The following is a 17,799-nucleotide window of genomic DNA, read 5'->3' as shown; positions in this document are numbered from 1 at the left end:
ACTGCAGAAGAATTACAATTAATCTAAAATCAATACAATTATTTTAACAAAAGAAACAAAAAGATCTTAGAGATCTTAACCTTCATGTTGTGTTTGTTTCGTGTTAAACAATTTTGTGTTCCTGGTCAAAAATACTATTAAAAAAGTCCATTAAGACTCATCATAAAAACTGCAATAATACATATATTATGACTGCTTGTTGTGTTAGATTAAAAAAAAACATTATATACCAAGGCTACAAAAAACAAGTTCAGTGTTATAGAAACTATTTTGTAACTGTTTGTTTGTGTGTGTGTGTGTGTGTGTGTGTGTGTGTGTGTGTGTGTGTGTGAGTGTGTGTCCATCTGACAAATGTGGATGTACCTAATCTCAGTTTTTGTAGTCTCCCCCATTCATTTCTAATGACCGGTCATTTTTGACCGGGAACAACAAGAGTATATGAAAGTTGAATAAAACACACAAATTGTATGTATGTAAATTGGTTAAATTTGACCGGAACATAACAAGAGGGTTAATAAAAGACACTTACAAATAAAACAACATGAATTAAAAACATATGAATAACACTTTATAATATCAAGATCTACACAAGTAGAATGGATCTTAGCCATCAGTACCCCTCAATGCCAGTACTCAGCAAATTATACGAGATCCATAGCAATACCTTAACCGTAAGATTAGCACACAATGTTGTTGCATAACAACTTCTACATAATAAAAAACATACTTAAGACAGAACAAACAAAATAGTTTAATTAATAGGAATATAATGTTTCACATAAAACAGCCATAATATTCTAATTGATATTACTGTCATAATATTTAAGTATGAAATCAGAATCAGAATCAGAAATACTTTAATAATCCCAGGGGGACATTATTGTTTGTTACAATACTCCAATATATATACAAACAAAAACAACATATGTAAACAAGTAACCATCTATTAGGAACAATATATATATATATATATATATATATATATTATATAATATTATATATATATATATTTTTTTTTTTTTTTTTAAAATATATATATTAAGGTATATAAAAGATCAAATTTACAGTTAAATAATCTCAGCAGATAGTATGGACGTATGTTGCAATGTTGTAATTATTAATAGATTATATTTTACATTTCAAGTCATTACCAGGTTTTCAGAACCGTGGAATATCGACCTGAAACGCAGAACTGACTCCAAACATCTAATAGCAACATCATCAACCTCAGGATCAAACTTATTTGCAAAGAGCTGGCGTTGTCTCAGGAGCCACTGGAGATCACCGGCTCCATAAACACAAACTCCTCTTCTGAAAGTACCAGTGCAAGGATCATATGCAGCCCCGTTTCTCACATCTCCGTCTAAACCACCCCACTTCACCACACGAGCAATGGCATTCATGTCTGACTCATCATACTTGATGTGTGCAGGCACTGATCCGGGAACGGAGGGTATCCTCTGTAGAGTGGCCCACAAGTGCTCGTCAGGGCTGTATGTGTCTTTCTCCCACTCCAGAAATTTCTGAACCTCACTGTCCTCCATCACATGTTTCACAAAAGCCCTTGAGACAACAACGTAAGCATTTCCCTGAAACATGGGGACACTAATGGGTGGGGGACTTTTCGTTACATCTGTCCAGGTGATCACGTCAGTGACATTGTAATGATACTGCCAACGGACTTTTTTGTGTTCCCTTGTGACCTCAGTCTCCATGCTGTTTCTCCCTTGGAGGGCCGTCAGCGCCTGAACCATCTCTCTATTGGTTTTGATGGGGAAGTCTGTCCCACAGGTGTTAAGCAGGTACCTCCACTGGATGTGTGAGCTCAGCAGATCTTCCATGCAGTTCAAATCTGCCTGCACCCGAGACCATGAAGCATATACCACGCTTTCTAATCTGCTGGCTATAAACACATTAGGAAAGCAGGAGATAATTGCCCCCACTGCTATCCTAAATGTTTCTGAGGATTTCCTGTCCACATGCACACAATAGATGTTCTGAGGAGCATAAATAGCTCGTAGAAGTCGCTCAAACATCTCAATCTTCTCATGGATTACCATCGAGTAAGCAATGGGGAAGTCTTTCTCCTCTTCACTGAGAGGCACTGTAATGAAGCCTCTCTCTTCAATAAAAGCTGGACAGTCCTTTGTCACATTGAGATAGAAATCCTCAGATAAAAATTTTTCCCTTCTCCTCGATGACAGAAGTACTTCCAATTCTCCTATCCTTCCCTCTGTGTTCTTATTGATGATAGCCAAGCAGCCAGGCAGGTCACGAGAAAACTCCTGTGGTATTCTGAGACCAGACACTGACAGCCAGTCAGAGCCAGTTTTCCAAAAAACAAAGGAAAGTGACGTACCCATCATGAGGAAAGAGAGGATCTTCAGTATCCGATCCCTTAGAAACCTTGAAAAAAACATTTCTTTTGATTGGGGTGACTGCAGCACAGATGATCTTGTCTTCAGTGCTAAATGAGGAGAAGCTGATAACCTCTGTGACTCAGTAGAAATATATAGACGAACACAAGCTGAGTCAGTGCCAGTAGGTGTGTCAAACTAAAGCATGCCAAGAATCTGTGGGGCATACCTCCCATCATAACTTTTTGTTTGTACAGCACTTATTTAAAGAAGGTTATAATAGCTCCTCAACAGCCGGCAATTATTAGTGATGTAAAATGATAACAAATATTATACACGATCAGTTCACTGTTTTAACAAATATCTCTTTAATATCAAGTTTAAAAAAAAAGTTGTATACACATATAGATCTATTTTTTCCACTGTTTACTCACAAATGCCTTATCTAAGAATTGTGTATTATACAGATACAGGCACTTTGTAGAATAAAATAAACACCAGAACTCAAGAGGTAACATAAGACAAGCAAATATACCACAGCATTCTCTTCTAATCCTTAACTAAACTAGTTTGAAATAAAGCCAGTCTTGATATTTTTAGCATCCACAATACATTTTCCAGTTACTTTAACCTCAGGTTTGCATGTATCTAAGATTGACTGAGACATGTGCTCTCATCCACATCCTGGTCTGCATCTGTGTCCTGCTCATGGATAAAGCTGTAGCGTCGATATACCGATCCACCTCTACTAGTGTACACCACGTCCACCTCGTCTCCACTGTCTGGCTCAGGCACACCATGCGGCATGTTGATGCTGGCACTACCACTCAGTCTCTCATAGCTATGGCACCAGCATAGGCTCTTCCTGGCATGGGCCTTGACCAAGGCATATACAGCCAGAGCCAACCCCAGCGCTAGAAGCAGGGCAATAGGCAAGGCAGCTGAAGTGTGCTTCAGAGCTCTAGATGACATTTTCAGGTCTGTTACCTCTTTGTCTCCTGATTTGGGTTGGGGAGCCTCCACACACAGAGCTAGAACAGAAAAAATGCCTTTTATAAATGGTCATATCCAAACAATCCTATGTTTCTTAAGATAGACAGGGCCTCTACCTGAATGGCTGTCACAAACGCAGCAGTCAGTGTCATTCCCTCCAGTGTGACAGCAATGGGCACATCGGTTCTCCACAGCATGGAGAGCAGAGCCCTGGTGACAAGTCAGACACTGGTTGGACCTGGGGCCAGTGCAATGCCTACATGATCTGTCACATGGCTCACAGGTTTCCTGCAATGGTATAATTTCACAAATTATTACACGGGGTAAATAAAAGAAAAATATCAGTTGCAGAAATTGGGCCAGACCTGAGTCCAAACCTACAGCACTGATACAGATGCGTCTTTTATTGACATCTGTTGTTGTTCTGAGTTGCAGTAAGTATCTGCCGTAGTCTTTACATCATTAAATATCCATTATATCAACAATCAAAGGTAATGATGTCCTGTTTTATGCCTTAACCAAGCATTAAAGACGCACTTTATCTTGATAAACTGTGGCCTGACCACAGAAGCAAACACACGCAATGGTACATGACACATAACTAAGATCACACCTCTACTGAAAAGTAGTGCCCCTCCTCACAACGTGGATAGCAGATATTGTCCCTGAGCGTGCTTCCCCAATCGCACGTCACACAGCCCTGAGGCGAGGCATCTGCAAACACACACACACATGTTACACACACATCAGACTCTAAGTACAATGTCTAATATTGACACAATGAAAACATTAAGGCTTTTGTTGATAACAGATGAACAGACAAAACGTTAAGGAAAAAATGAATAAAGAGCTCTTTCACCTGTACCTGTGCATGTCTGACAACTTGTATGGCACTGTGTGCAGACATCATTTAGTTGATAGAAGCGATTTGGACAGCGCTCAACACACAGTTTGGTGCCTTGAAGTTCCAGAAGAGGAGGTGAACAGACCCGGCAGGATTCAGGTCCTGGTCCTGTACACAGCTGGCAGGACTGGTCACATTTTTCACAGTGGGAGCCTTCTCTGTAATACCTGAAAAGAAACACAATCTGGTGTATTGACAGGTAGGTTTTGACATGTAAGGAACATATATTGGTGCATATCAATAAACATAGGACATTGAAATATAAATAAAGATGAAAGCAAGAAGTGCAATTCATGAAACACAAATATGACAGTTACCTATAGAGAAATATTATAAAAACAATGCGTACAATATGACCATTATTTAAATGAAGTCAGATTTATGTAGATTTTTGATTCTTGCACATATACGTTACAACCATCTTTGCAGGGAAAAAAAGTAATATTTCTGTATAACATAAAATAAATATCAATCACAATGAATGGCAACAATTTGTCAAATGATGTCATTCATTGTGATTGATATTTATTTTTGCCAATAAAAGTTGCTCTTCTACTGAAGGAATTACAAAGACATGAAACACACTGGCTCGGTTATTCTCTACATGCACTTTTTGTTTAGTTGTGAAGGGTGGGGAGGAAAGTCATTTATCAAATGGCATATGTCATGTTGCGTAATACAAAGTAAATACTAGTCAGAGGACTACAATAGGCTTTGTACCCTGTTGGACAATGTGTGACACAGAGTTGAAGGAGACGCAGGTATCCTGGAGCACAAGTGATGCAATCTCTGGGCGATGCTCCTGTACAGGTCGAACATGCGTGGTCACAAGGCAAACAGTATCCTAGCTCTGTCCCGTCAGCATCCTGCCTTGTGATGTAAGTACCAGCTGGACATTCATTCACACAGGTGTTATCTGGAAAATGTACACAAGCAGAAAGTTCCACTCTCCGTACAGACACATAGTATAATGATAATAAATCAGTCAGTCAGTATAATGAAAATGTTCCTGGCAGGAACCAGGATCTGATTCTGGTTCCTGACCGCTTGACCGTGGCGGGAATTGTTTGCTCTCTGTAAATAATATTATAGAGTACGGTCTAGACCTGCACTATAAGAAAAGTATGATGTGATAACTTCTGTTATGATTTGGGTGAATGAATTTTAATTTAATGTAAATTTATATATTCATTTTTGTTACATGTATGTTGCCATCATCAATCTATCAAGCTGTTGATGCTTGAGAAATTTCATGCAGTTGTTGAAATATAAATTGCGAGGGCAGCGGTAAGTTCAGTTGATAGAGCAGCCGCCCCATGTGTGAAGCCACAGTCCTTGCTGCGGAAGCCCAGGGTTTGAATCCGACCTGTGGCTCTATCCCGCATGTCATTCCCGTCTCTCTCTCCCCACATTCCTGTCACTCTTCAGCTGTCTCTATCAAAAATAAAGTTTGAAAAGCCCCCAAAAAATATCTTAAAAAAAGAAATCTAAATTGTGAAATATTCTTTCATTCTCTTGTTTTGCTTTGTTTTACGGTTACATATTACACTGCTTTGATGATTTTAATTCTGATTGGTCCATCATGGCATTGTTGGTTATTTCTGAACAGCAGACCACTTTTATGGGGGTGCACAGCACAAGAAATACAATAATAAATAAATAAAAAGAAAATCAAGATTTTGTGTCAAATTATTGATTTCTTTCCTGAGTTGCCATGTTATAACATACAGCAATCCAGCAAAATAAACCTTGAAACAGTGATGCCAGACCCCTTTGCAAGTCATCTTGCTGTACTTAATCTTTTACATAATAAATACATGCTGATATTCATATATGTTACATCCTAAACCACTTTAGTATATGCAGTTGAAGATTGGTGGAGAAATGCTTACTATGAAGGTATTTAGGGATGGCACAGGTCAGGCATTCATCATTGCCCGGCCCCTCACAAGAGTAACAGTGCCGGTGGCAACCCATGCAGGTAAACTGGTCGCTGTGCAGGTAGGTCCTCAGTGGGCAGTCAGTGTCACCTGTCACGCCACACAACAATGTGTTTGGATCCAGCACAAGACCCTTCTCACACTGGGTGCACTGGTTTGCATCTGGGCCGGAGCAGCTCATACAAGTCTGGTGACACTCTGCACATAATCAACCAAATTAGATTGTGTCATATCTTATGTGCCACCATATCTTATCTTGTATCTTATATTGGGAACAATGATCATAAAAGTTTATCTACTTTTACCAATCATTCTTACGAGGCCTGGCTAGCAGTGATGCTGTGGGTGTGGGTTTAGCACTTTCACAATCAGCAAACAAACATTCATACATGTGTAAAGGCTGTCTTTATCAAAAGTTTCCAGCTTTCCAGCTCCATCATTGCTTCTTTGATAACCGGGAAATTCAGCAACTGATTTATCTGATTAGCCAGCTATATTAAACCCTTACAAGCCAAAGTGTTGTCTTCCTGTTCCTGTATTTCAATTTCCCCAAACTGGCAGGCAAAATCTCATTGTGGCCCACTTTCAGATTTATCACTTCAGACCCTAAATTTTATGTAATGACATTTCTCTTTCTATTAATTTAACAGCCATAGAAACCAATTTCTACATCTTAAAAGTGAAACATAGACCATTTTGAAAAGAGTTGCCCCCGACCTGATTAACAATTTGAAAAGTGTAGTGTCATCTAATGTATGGTCAGAAAACTGTTACCATCCATATTTAACAAAAGTTCTAAACAAGTCATATCCATTGCATGTACTGAGAGGCTCACCTTGACACTCCTTAGCTTCAGTTTTATAGAAAGTACTGGTGGGGCAGTCTTTGGAGCAAACACCTTTATAAAGTTTGGGACTAAATGTCGAGCAGGTCTCACAGTCATCTGCAAGGGGCCCTGAGCAGCTGCCACAGGTAGGGTGGCACTGACCACAGGTTCCCTCCTCCATGTCCTCATAATAGCCTATGGGACAACTGGCCTTACACGCTCCGTTCAGCATCAGATAGAGAAAACTGCATTCTGAAATGACATAGAGGATGGGTGTTAAAGTTGTAACAAGAGATTTCAGGACATAATACAATGGTGTACAATTTCCTATAAAAAGATACCAGCAAAGCTAAGAACTCACTGAAACAGGTCCTGTCATCTGAGCAAACATCACAGTGGAGGGGGCAGCGTCTGCAGGTACCATCATCTGCAGGGTATGTCCGCAGTGAACAGTTAAGTCTACACATACCACTCTCTAAGTAGTGGCCATCGGCACAGGACAGACACTGAGATTTGATTCCATCACATGTCAGACAGGAGCTGTCACAGGCTTCACATGACCCCTGTGCCGTCTCAAAGAAACCTCTGAAATAAGTCAGGAGATTTGTTAAGGCATAAAGAGGGAAATACAACATGATTGTGGAAAAGGTTTTTTGTTACTCTACCACTTGTCCAATTGCTTACTCTGGGCAATTCGACCAGCACCGCCCCTGGTGAAGAAAAAGTTTATAGATGCTTTTGGAACAACTGATGCAGTTATCACTGGTGTCCACACAGGTCTCACAGTTTGGAGAGCAGTCCTCACACAGCTGTGTGGCAGTGTTTGCATAGGAGCCGGGTGAACACTGCGCTACACATCTACTGTCCTGGTCTAGAAAATATCCTGTAATAAGATAAACACACACATAATTTGCATATAGAAATAGAGATAACATTTGACAATTCATTGTTATTGCCAAGAGAGTAAATATTTGTACCTTTGAAACAAGATGAACAATCTAGTGCTTGCGGGCCAAAGCAGGTTTTACAGGATGCATCACACATGTGACATTCACCATATTTACCTGTGATTAAAAACATTACAAAGAGTTACCTGACCTTATTCTACAACACCTGAGGCCCCTCATCAATTACCTCCGCCCTCTTGGTAATATCTTCCGCAAATATAACAAATTTCCACTGCTACGTGGATGACACCCAGCTCTACCTTGCCAGCAAACCCACCTCGAACCTCCCCTTACTGACTGCTTGACAGAAATAAAATCCTGGTTCACCTCAAATCTACTTAAACTGAACAGTGACAAAACTGAGGTTCTCCTCACTGGCATTAAATCAACATTATCCAAAACCGACAGTTTCTCTATTGGCATCGACAATTGCTCCATTTCCCCCTCCCCACAGGTTAAGAGTCTGGGCGACAGCACACTCTCTTTTCGGTCATCAATATCAACCGTCTCCGTCCCTCCCTTACCCCTCATACCACTGCCATCCTGGTTCATAGCCTCGTCCCCTCCCGCCTGGACTACTGCAACTCCCTCCTCCTTGACCTCACCCACAAATCTCTCCATAAGCTCAAAATGGTCCAGAACGGCTGAAAGCTCTGCTCCCCCCAGCTCTGGAACCCTAACCCCTCGTCATAAGGAACATGAACTCACTCTCACAATTCAAGTCCGCACTCAAAACCCACCTGTTTAAAATTGCCTTTTCCTATTTTAACCTGTTTTTAATTAGTCCGTGAGCCAGAGGGGTTGGTTGTTACCGAAAAAGTGGCAAAGGCTACCATACCTTTTCTGAAAGCCTGGAATCTCAGCTTTTCAATGATGTATGATGGCCATCTGACAAGAGTAGCTGTTTTGAGTTATCACACATAATGTAAGCTAAGGTTGAGAAAATAATGCGTATAAATTAAGCAGACACTGACATAGCTGGAAATCTATATTGGACATATTGGAATATTTTATCTTGTTATGTTTGGTATCATTTTAAAGGGGAGACTCTGAGCCTTTATTTAAATCCTTTTGTGAACATTTTGGATAAGAACAGCCAACCCTGAAGCTCTTTAAACTTTCAATCACACACATTTTCCTGCCATTTCCACCTAAGTCATCTTTTGTCTTTTAATTCTGTGGCACCAGGGAGCATCAGAGAAACAAAATCCAAACACTGAAATACTGGCATGATCCTGTGGATTCAGAAAATGTATCATTTACCCATATTATCTGATTTGAAGGGGGTGATTTTCTGTGTTATATCAGACATGCCGTTTTTTCAATGACAGAAATAGTAGTGTACTATTCTAATTTGTTGATATGCTTTTGCTGTGAAGTCGCTTTAAGGCCCTGGCTCACAGTCTAAATGTTGTATTCTTGTAATTTGGTATACTTTTAAGGTTCTTTTTGTTTGTTTTTGTTATTTGCGGTCTACTTTTATTTATTGTAAGGTGTCCGTGGGTGACAGAAAGGTGCCTATGAAATAAAATTTATCATTATTATTACTATTATTATTAACACATCGTCACATTTGGCTGTACACAGTGAGATGTATCACATCCTGTTGAAACTCAAAGCTGAGTTAGGAATTGTCTGTTGTACCTATTTTCACCACTAGATGGAAACATAACAAGCTGTAAGGATATAGGCATAAATGATGGAGAGTGATAAATAATAAGGTGCTTATTATTTAGGGCTGATTGCTTGATACTGACAAAGGCCACATTGTGTTTTGATTGTGCTGGCGTGTATATAACTTGCAACATATTATCTGCTTTTAGTAGGAATTTTTTAGTGTTTAAAAATGTACATTTTGTTACGGTTGTGTACACAAAAGATAATAATGACTACATTTAAAAGGGCTTACTGCTGATACGGAGCAGGAAAAATCAGGGAGGTTATCATTGCACATAAAACATGTATCTTCAAACCTGTGTAAAGCTAATACTACTTGTTACTGTCATAAAAACATCTAAATAATTCTTGCAATGCAAGATGTTACAGGATCAACAATGTTCAGCAGTATTTAGTATTCAGAAGAATACTTGGCAAAATGCTCCAGTGCTCCAGACAATGTACAGCAGACGGATTCACACATGATGTAAATAATCAAACCGCAGAGGCGGAAATTGAAATGATCACCCCGATTTTTCTTGTGTGGTTGATAACAATGGAGTGTTGTAAAGCCGATGACACAGACAGGTGAAGCAGGCTACATGAGGCAGAGGAACCTTTTTGTAATTGCTCCACTAAAAATGACTCTTGAATGAAGTGTGACACAGTACATACACAGCAGGGTGACACATGAGTAGGACATTGTCAACCTAGAGGTCCTTCAGCTAGGTTCAAGCCTCCATCTAGTGGTAAGCACCCGCCATGCCTGAGTGTCCTTATGCAAGACAATGAATCCCTACAAATTCTAAAAACACTGTAGTGACCTCTAATCTGACCTCCCATGATTTCCATCATGCAACCAATATTCATTATTCTGATTCCACTGTCACTGATACACCAGTCTGCACTTTATTATTTTACTATAAACAAAGTGGGACTCAACTCCCCGTAAAGTTACTTATCTCTAAAAAGGAAATTGAGAAAAAGTGATCAAGTTAAATGAGGCCTCATCACCGTTGTTCCTCTTACCGTCATAGTACTGTCCCAATGGGCAGTTAACAAGAGGGCACTGTCCGTGTAGAGGAGAGTTCCCACCAAGACAAATGTCACAGTCTGTTGAACGTGGCCCATGGCATGTCTGGCATGAACTGTGGCAAGGCTGACAGCGCCACCCACTGGCATCACTGAAGGTTTGCTGTGGGCACTGTTTAATACAATCACCTCCTGAAAGGGCAGAGGAGTGCAGACAGGAAGTGACATTATATATTAATACAACACTTCATCTGTATTGGCAAAAAGAAGTCTGGAAAAGCAGAGGTGATAAAGAAATAAATATTTATTTCCAGCCTTCTTTTAACCATTATTTATTCCAAGGATGTTTCACTAAAGGCCACGACATCTTTTGCATCTTTTACTTTCTTTTTCTTTTACTGAAACATGAATAAATTTAAGAGAACAATGCTAAAAAAAAAGTCATTTACACAATCTTTAGCATCAGTGCAAACAGTTTTTAAAGTGGCTCTGATGTGGTCTCACAAAAGGTTTGCTCACCTCCCCAGTTTATTTATAACTATTTAAATCCTTCTTTCTTTCTTCTCTTCAAGGAATTTATAACTATTTAAATCCTTCTTTCTTTCTTCTCTTCAAGGATCTTTCAAAATTCAATCCAACTGTCACCGTCAGGCACAAAACAATGACCTAGATCTTTTTTTTTTTTTCTTTTTTTTTAAAGGACCTTGTGGCTGAAGCATAAGCTGATTGTCTCTGATAGCTCCTGTCTGGCACGATGTACAATCACACGCCCAAGAATTATGTGCCTGTACATGTTAAAATAAATTTGATAGTGTTCTTGTTAATCTTGTTTTTAACAGCTTTGGCGTTTTCTTACAATCTCAAAGCACTTACTCAGAGAACACAACCTAACAACACAATCCTAATTCCTCATTTGCATAAACCATATATTTGCATATCTCAGGTTACAGATTTGCTGACATGAATATGATTTGCAAACCAAATGAAGACTCGCAGTGTCATCATTAGTCTTTAACAAGAATGATTGATTACTCTAACACAGTAATTTAAGAGTATATTAAATACAAATTCTAGTACGGTATAGGACAAAAGGGTCATCTGAATCATTTACTATGTGAGTAGTAAACAAAATATAAACAGAAATAATCTGGTACTTTCTACTGGTACCATTGAAGAAGTAACTAGGCTGGCAGGCAAGGCAGTGCGTGTTATTCCTGCAGTCTGTGCATGGTGCTGGACACAACAGACAAACGCCCCTGCCCCGGTCCTCATAGGTGCTCTGGGGGCAATGTCTGCGACACCGGTGTCTGAAACTGTAAAACAAAAGGTTAATTCAAAATTCTGATGATCATTTTTTCTCAAACTAGGCTGCTCTGCCTGTTGTACGTGTGTGAAATCAGTCAAAAAGTGGTCAACAAAAACTGTCACAGCTATTCCAAATAAGGTGGTTCTTTTCCCCTCCCAATGCAAACATGCAGAATAAAGCTATTGAAATATCAAAGACATGATGAAAAGTATTGAGCTTTGCAGTGAATGAAGAATGATGTTGCTGCAGGCAGCCTTAACCATAGTTGAGAGTGAGGCTAGAAGAACTGAAACCAGAGAAAAGACAAAACACACCACATGCAAGAAGCAATCTCAACATGCACTGTCAGTCCACAGCACACCTGCAGCTGTATTGTTGACTTCAATACAGTCCTCGGCAAAAGGTGCACTCAATCAAACATCAATAAGGACGGCAAACAGAGATGAAAACATAATGTAGGCTGCTTTTCTTCAAGCTTATCATGGTTCTGTTCTCTGAAAGTTAATTGGTGCTTTATTTGTAGCCCAGAGGCACAGGGAGATTTCCATCATTAACCTGTCCTATCAGTCCTTCGGGGCTTAACTGAGCTATTAAACATGAGACGGCTGTCCTAAAAAAAGAGCTCAGATATTGAGCTGCAAAGATGTCACACATTATTGCAAGAATGGCTCCTACTTTTACAGACTGAAACAAGTTAAACAGCAATAAGCCACTAGGTTGTAAGGCACAACACCCTCTGCTGCCTCTTCTGCCACCTCTCTACATGAGAGTCTGACCGCTGACAGCCCAAGCTGCACTTCCTACTGTGTTGCCGTGGATTTGGTGCTAAGATGCGGTGGTTGTTTGAGAAGGAACAGCTGCAGCGCCACACTGCATCCATCAACGCACTCACAATAGCAGCTGGTGTAGACCAGGCCCTGTCTCTGGCCTGGAAACCGTACACTACTTAAGAATCTGCGGGATGTTTAAGAATCCCTCTGTGCAAATATTAGACTATCCATTCCAGGAGAGAGCATCAGCATTTCCAAAGCAACATTTGTTTAGGGCTTTTACTGCTTGTATTGTTTAGGAAAATAAGCTGTAGGTAGTGCCTGAAGTTAAGGGAGCTTGATAAAACAAATAGTTTAAACCATATTAAAAGTGAATCACAGCATTTTTTTTTAAATTTTATTTAGCTGCGCTTCCTTAGAGAGGAAGGTAAATGTCAATAAATACCAAGCATCCATCATTCTGACAGTCTTTTCAATACTCAGTGTTTTATGCAGGCCCCATGGATTCATAGTAATGCCAAATGTTTTTAACACATTCACATTTTTTGATTATTACTAGCAAAACCTCAGTAGTGGAATTTCTTTAAGTGCTGGAAACTGTCAGAATCCATCACAGCGAAGCTCTTCCTGCAGTTCACAATCACCCCATGCTCTATTGGGTTTCATTTATTGGTGTTTGTGTTTGCTCACACGGCAGATATAATAAGTATTGCGGCCCCAGAAATTACTGAAACATCTTGTTATTCTAAATCTTTAAAACCAACCAACTATCAAAGTAAAGGTTGCACAAACAGATTCGCAGAGGAGGAAGGGTATCTCACTGCACCTATGTAACAGCAGTAAAAGGTGTTGAGTGCAGTGAAGCGGTGAATTTTCCTTCAACCACCCCTGCTGTGATTCACACCAGCAGTCAGTGAAGTCGAGGTGGTGCACCCTATATAATCACAGCTGCTACTGGCTATGCTTTCCACTTATACTTGCCCTCTTTTTTTTCTCTTTTCTCCTCGTTGTCTCACACATGGCATAAAAACACACTCTGTTAAGTATCTCTGTGAAGCAGACCACTCTTCTGTGCTCACACCAAGGCTCAGGTAACAGTGTATGACTCGGAATGGAAGGTAACCTGACTCACACAATACCTGGAGGCCTAGACTAGGGGGAAAGTACACAATTGGAGGTCTGTTCTAACTCTGTAACCTTTGTCACACACTGGGTTCAAGTGATACGCTGGTGTAAACAGAAATAGAGGTGAAATGAAGTTTCTTGTGAAATCCAGAAACATTCATCACTATCTGCCAACCAGTATATGGAAATGTATATTCAAAACAACCATTTTTATATAACCCTAACCCGTTATAATTTAATGCATAAACAAATCATTGCTGTTTCATACTTTTTAGTGGCACTAATGGTGATAAACGGTGACTGCATTCGTGTTTTTGGATCTCACTACCAGATCCAAACAGTGCCCCCTGTGTGACGTCAGTCACTTAGGCATTTGCCGCCTTAACAATTTGAGGTCACCGGTACAAAAGCGAAAAAGAAGTGATGTCTTCTGAGATGTCAACTATATATAAGTACGCTGCTTCACACATACACACACACACACACACAAGTGAACTGAAGAGTGAGTCTGCTCCTCCTACCCACTCTGGCTGACAAACAGCTGCTGGGTGATGGAAAACGTCTCACTAACTGTGTGCAGCTTGTGATTTCTTCTAAAAATGTTACCACAGACAGCCAGTTCATAATAACACAGAGGCATCTGTGGGCCATATACCTAATTTTAATGTTTTAAAATTGATTGGTTGATTAATTGTATAAGATTCATTTAGAAGATAAACTTTTTAAACATGAATATCTTCCATGATTGTAAACTCAATACCTTTGGGTTTGGGGGTGTTGTTCAAACATGTCATCACGGGCACTGGGAAACGGTAGTGTGTATTATTTTTTTTACTATTTTCAGATATTCTATGTCAGTTCATCAAGAAGAGATTAGTTGGATTAGTTGAAAATAATTTAGCTGCAGCCTCAGTGTTAAAAGTTAGGTATTTCAAATTATATCTAAGAATACAATACAGAGGATATGGGAAGAAATGTCCACTTATCAAAAGATAATAATAACTCACAGAAAGTAACCTTCAACACAGCTGTTGCAGATCTCAGGGTCCTCTGTGTATAAATGAGAAAAGGTGATTAATTAGAATTCGTGTGGAGTAGCAAACCCATGCATAAACAGCAAAATTTATATTGAACTGCATGCTGCCACAGCAGGTGTGTGACTTACCTGTGGAACACGTTTTGCACCCCATCTCACAGTCAATGCACTCTCCTGTATCAGGGTCCTGAACCTGCCCTAAAGCACAGAGATCCAGCACAATAAGCCTGAATGTATTTCTCTTAAGTTACAGCCAGCTCAGAAAACTCTGCTTTATATTTTACCTATGTCACAGGATGCCGTTTGGCATACCCCATTCTGGAGCTTGTAGTGTTCCTGACATTTGGCACATATGTTGCCATCTGTGCAGAGTTCACAATTGGCTATGCAGGGCAGGCAGGCATAGTGAACCCTGTCAGGATAGAGTCCCCGGGGGCAGTGTGGCCGACAGCGACCTTGGTAGCGGAAACGTTCCTGTCCATCTTCGTCTGTGGAGGAGGAGGAGGAGGACACAGAGGACTTGTTAGCATAAAGCCTGCTCTATTTTCTCCCCTGATGAAGATGCCATTAGCCATATGGAACTCCTGCCAGAAAAGGCCTTTTTCAAAAATCTGAAAATCAATGAGCTTCTCGTAATAAATACAAAGGTAGAGCCAAATGGGCTGGATGATTACATGGATAGATGAATGGACATGGGCCACCATCTGTGTGAAAGTTGGGTGCCTTCAGAAAATTATAGCATTGCCACTCTTTTGCAGAACTTTTGCACAGTTTCAGAAATCAAAACTGGTTGACTGAAAGGAGACTTATGGCTTAAGAAGTGACTGGTACATTTCATTACACATGCATTATTGACAAAAACTGAAAATAGTAGCAGAACAAATGGGTGTTAGAGCCATGAAAACACCATGAGCTGATGGCTGCAGCCCAGCATGTTGACTATAGGCCTGAAATGAACAGATCACAGTGCAAAATCACTTCCTGACTGATGATGCTCCAACATATGTAAACAAGGACAATCAGAATCATGAGAGATCAGAGCTGTGGGCAGAGACAGTGTCTTGTGTTGGCTCTAATGATTAATACTCCGCCACCTGCCACAAGCCTAGCTGTGGCACCTGAGGCTTTTCTGGAAGCAGCTGAGTTACAGCACTGTCTCGTCTGCTCAGCATTGCACAGAAGATGTGTGAGACACGGAGTAGAGGGGCAAAAATCTGCTGCCTTTTTAGCCTTTCTACCACCCTCAGCTACACCACTCGCACAGAGAAATGTGGCTTCTATGACAACTCGCCACAGAGCAGAGGAATGAGGTACAGACTTTTAGCTTTTGATGTTCTTTCACAAAGAACATCACTGGGATCAAACGTTAACAACTGTTGCTAACTTATTACTCTACACAATGATGCACAGTAAAACACATACATGATTGTGGCAATATTAAAATGCATATATTCATGCAATGTGTGTGTGTGTGTGTGAGTGAGAGAGAGACTTTGCAGAGGTTTTGCAGGTTAAGCCCAGTGAGCTGCAACAGTAATACTTCTAGCCCAAGGGTATATTCTTTTCCTCTCCCTCTGATTAACAAAGGGCCCATTCTGACGTGATCAGATTACGCTCTAAAAACTCAGCAGGAAAATGATCACGCCTTCATTTCTTACCTGTTTGAAAAAAAAGGTGACTCGTGTGACAGAAAAATCTACAGCCATTCTTTGACTGTTTAACCAGAGTAAATGGTTAAAAAAAAAACAAAGCTGGATGTGCCTCCTCTGATCCAAAAAAGCCCTTAAACAACTTTGCTTTGCTAACCATTAAGTAGTGCTGCTTTGGAAAAACAAGAAAGAAAAAAAACACAAATAACTCCCTTTCAGACAGATTTATGAATCTGTGACATGGCTTTGTTTTAATCGGGCATCTGTGGAGCCAAAAAATAAATAAATAAATAAAAACAGAGAAATTATTTTGGCCAGTGGCAAGCAATTTAGTGTTATGCATCTCATCATGAGAGATGCAGAAATGTGAAATGTTTCATATAAGGACACAATGTTCCATGAAGCCTTTGTTCAGTTGATGGTTTATTTGTTGTCCTTGCAGAAACTGGCCTATATAAAATATTAGTTAAAAAAACAAAACAAATCTCTCTTAGGGTAAATAAACTGAAACATTTTCACACATATATAATTCATCTATTTTCATTTGAAAAAGCCAGCCACTATGTTATGGTGTTAAAAGTACGTGTATATTAGATTTTACTCACCAACTCCACAGGTAGTACATTCAAACAGCTCATGCCCGGCGCACTCGGTGCAGGTGGGATGACAGAGGACGCACTGGTTATTCAGATAAAACTGTCCACTCGGACAAGGCGACCACAATCTACATCCAATAAATCCGACACCGTAGAGAAAAATCAAAAACGCGACGAAGGACCTCATGGCTGTGCCTGAGGACTTTCACTAGGAGTGAGAAAAAACAACATTCAGGTTTGCCTGCATAGACGCAGTGTCCGTGCAGCAGGTACGCCGGCAGATCGATATGGGGCTCAGTGAGCACCAACCCAGAAATAACTTGCCGGACCAGTTCGTTCAAGTGAAACACACTGGACAATGAGCGTGGACTGCGGTCAGCGTTTACTGAATGATCCCAGGAAGAAAGAGAGAGCATCCCAGCTTTGTTTGATTAGATAGATAGATAGATAGATAGATAGATAGATAGATAGATATAAACATTTCAAAACACAGCAAAAATATACTAGATAGATGGACGCACCTGTGACTCCAATTTGTTAGCAGGCACTAAATGTTTATGACTACCCTTAACATTGAATATAAAACCCCTGGATTAAGTTTTAACTTTTAAATTTGAAAATTTAACACCAGAATATTCAACTGTAGGCGGATATGGTCGTGT

The 17,799-nt window shown here is 40.0% G+C and overlaps 2 protein-coding genes across 4 annotated transcripts; both read right to left on the bottom strand.

Moving 5' to 3' along the window:
* Positions 1-1,085: 1,085 nt before the first annotated feature.
* On the bottom strand, positions 1,086-2,534 carry gcnt3 (glucosaminyl (N-acetyl) transferase 3, mucin type). The gene has a single exon (XM_027273028.1). It carries the CDS (start codon positions 2,418-2,420, stop codon positions 1,140-1,142), a length of 1,281 nt encoding a protein of 426 aa, XP_027128829.1. The 5' UTR covers positions 2,421-2,534; the 3' UTR covers positions 1,086-1,139.
* A 179-nt stretch (positions 2,535-2,713) lies between these two features.
* On the bottom strand, positions 2,714-17,512 carry LOC104917879 (proprotein convertase subtilisin/kexin type 5). Of its 3 annotated transcripts, none has more exons than XM_027272538.1 (16): positions 17,147-17,512; positions 15,177-15,380; positions 15,022-15,090; positions 14,864-14,906; positions 11,823-11,968; positions 10,653-10,847; positions 7,998-8,084; positions 7,705-7,903; positions 7,382-7,605; positions 7,030-7,272; positions 6,147-6,392; positions 4,975-5,170; positions 4,210-4,421; positions 3,964-4,064; positions 3,467-3,638; positions 2,714-3,388 (listed from the first exon to the last, which is right to left on the bottom strand). In XM_027272538.1, the coding sequence occupies exons 1-16, from the start codon at positions 17,322-17,324 to the stop codon at positions 3,006-3,008; spliced, it is 2,898 nt and encodes a 965-aa protein (XP_027128339.1). In that variant the 5' UTR covers positions 17,325-17,512; the 3' UTR covers positions 2,714-3,005. The 3 variants fall into 3 exon arrangements, with proteins under 3 accessions (XP_027128339.1, XP_019118190.1, XP_027128340.1); XM_019262645.2 differs by having other exon boundaries at positions 4,216-4,421; XM_027272539.1 differs by having other exon boundaries at positions 6,147-6,284.
* Between the last annotated feature and the right edge of the window lie 287 nt (positions 17,513-17,799).

Source organism: Larimichthys crocea, chromosome XXI (assembly GCF_000972845.2).
Source record: "Larimichthys crocea isolate SSNF chromosome XXI, L_crocea_2.0, whole genome shotgun sequence".
NCBI lineage: Eukaryota > Metazoa > Chordata > Actinopteri > Sciaenidae > Larimichthys > Larimichthys crocea.
Note: the sequence above shows the minus strand (reverse complement) of the source record. Positions and strands in the feature narration are given on the sequence as shown.

Excerpts from the sequence above, each read along its gene's own strand:
- gcnt3 (XM_027273028.1), bottom strand. The coding sequence starts at position 2,420 with ATGTTTTTTTCAAGGTTTCTAAGGGATCGGATACTGAAGATCCTCTCT.
- LOC104917879 (XM_027272538.1), bottom strand. The coding sequence starts at position 17,324 with ATGAGGTCCTTCGTCGCGTTTTTGATTTTTCTCTACGGTGTCGGATTT. Across the intron at positions 11,969-14,863 it reads TGTGTTGAAGGTTACTTTCT|TTTCAGACACCGGTGTCGCA; the intron begins GTGAGTTATTAT and ends TTTGTTTTACAG. Across the intron at positions 10,848-11,822 it reads GCCTAGTTACTTCTTCAATG|GAGGTGATTGTATTAAACAG; the intron begins GTACCAGTAGAA and ends CTGCCCTTTCAG.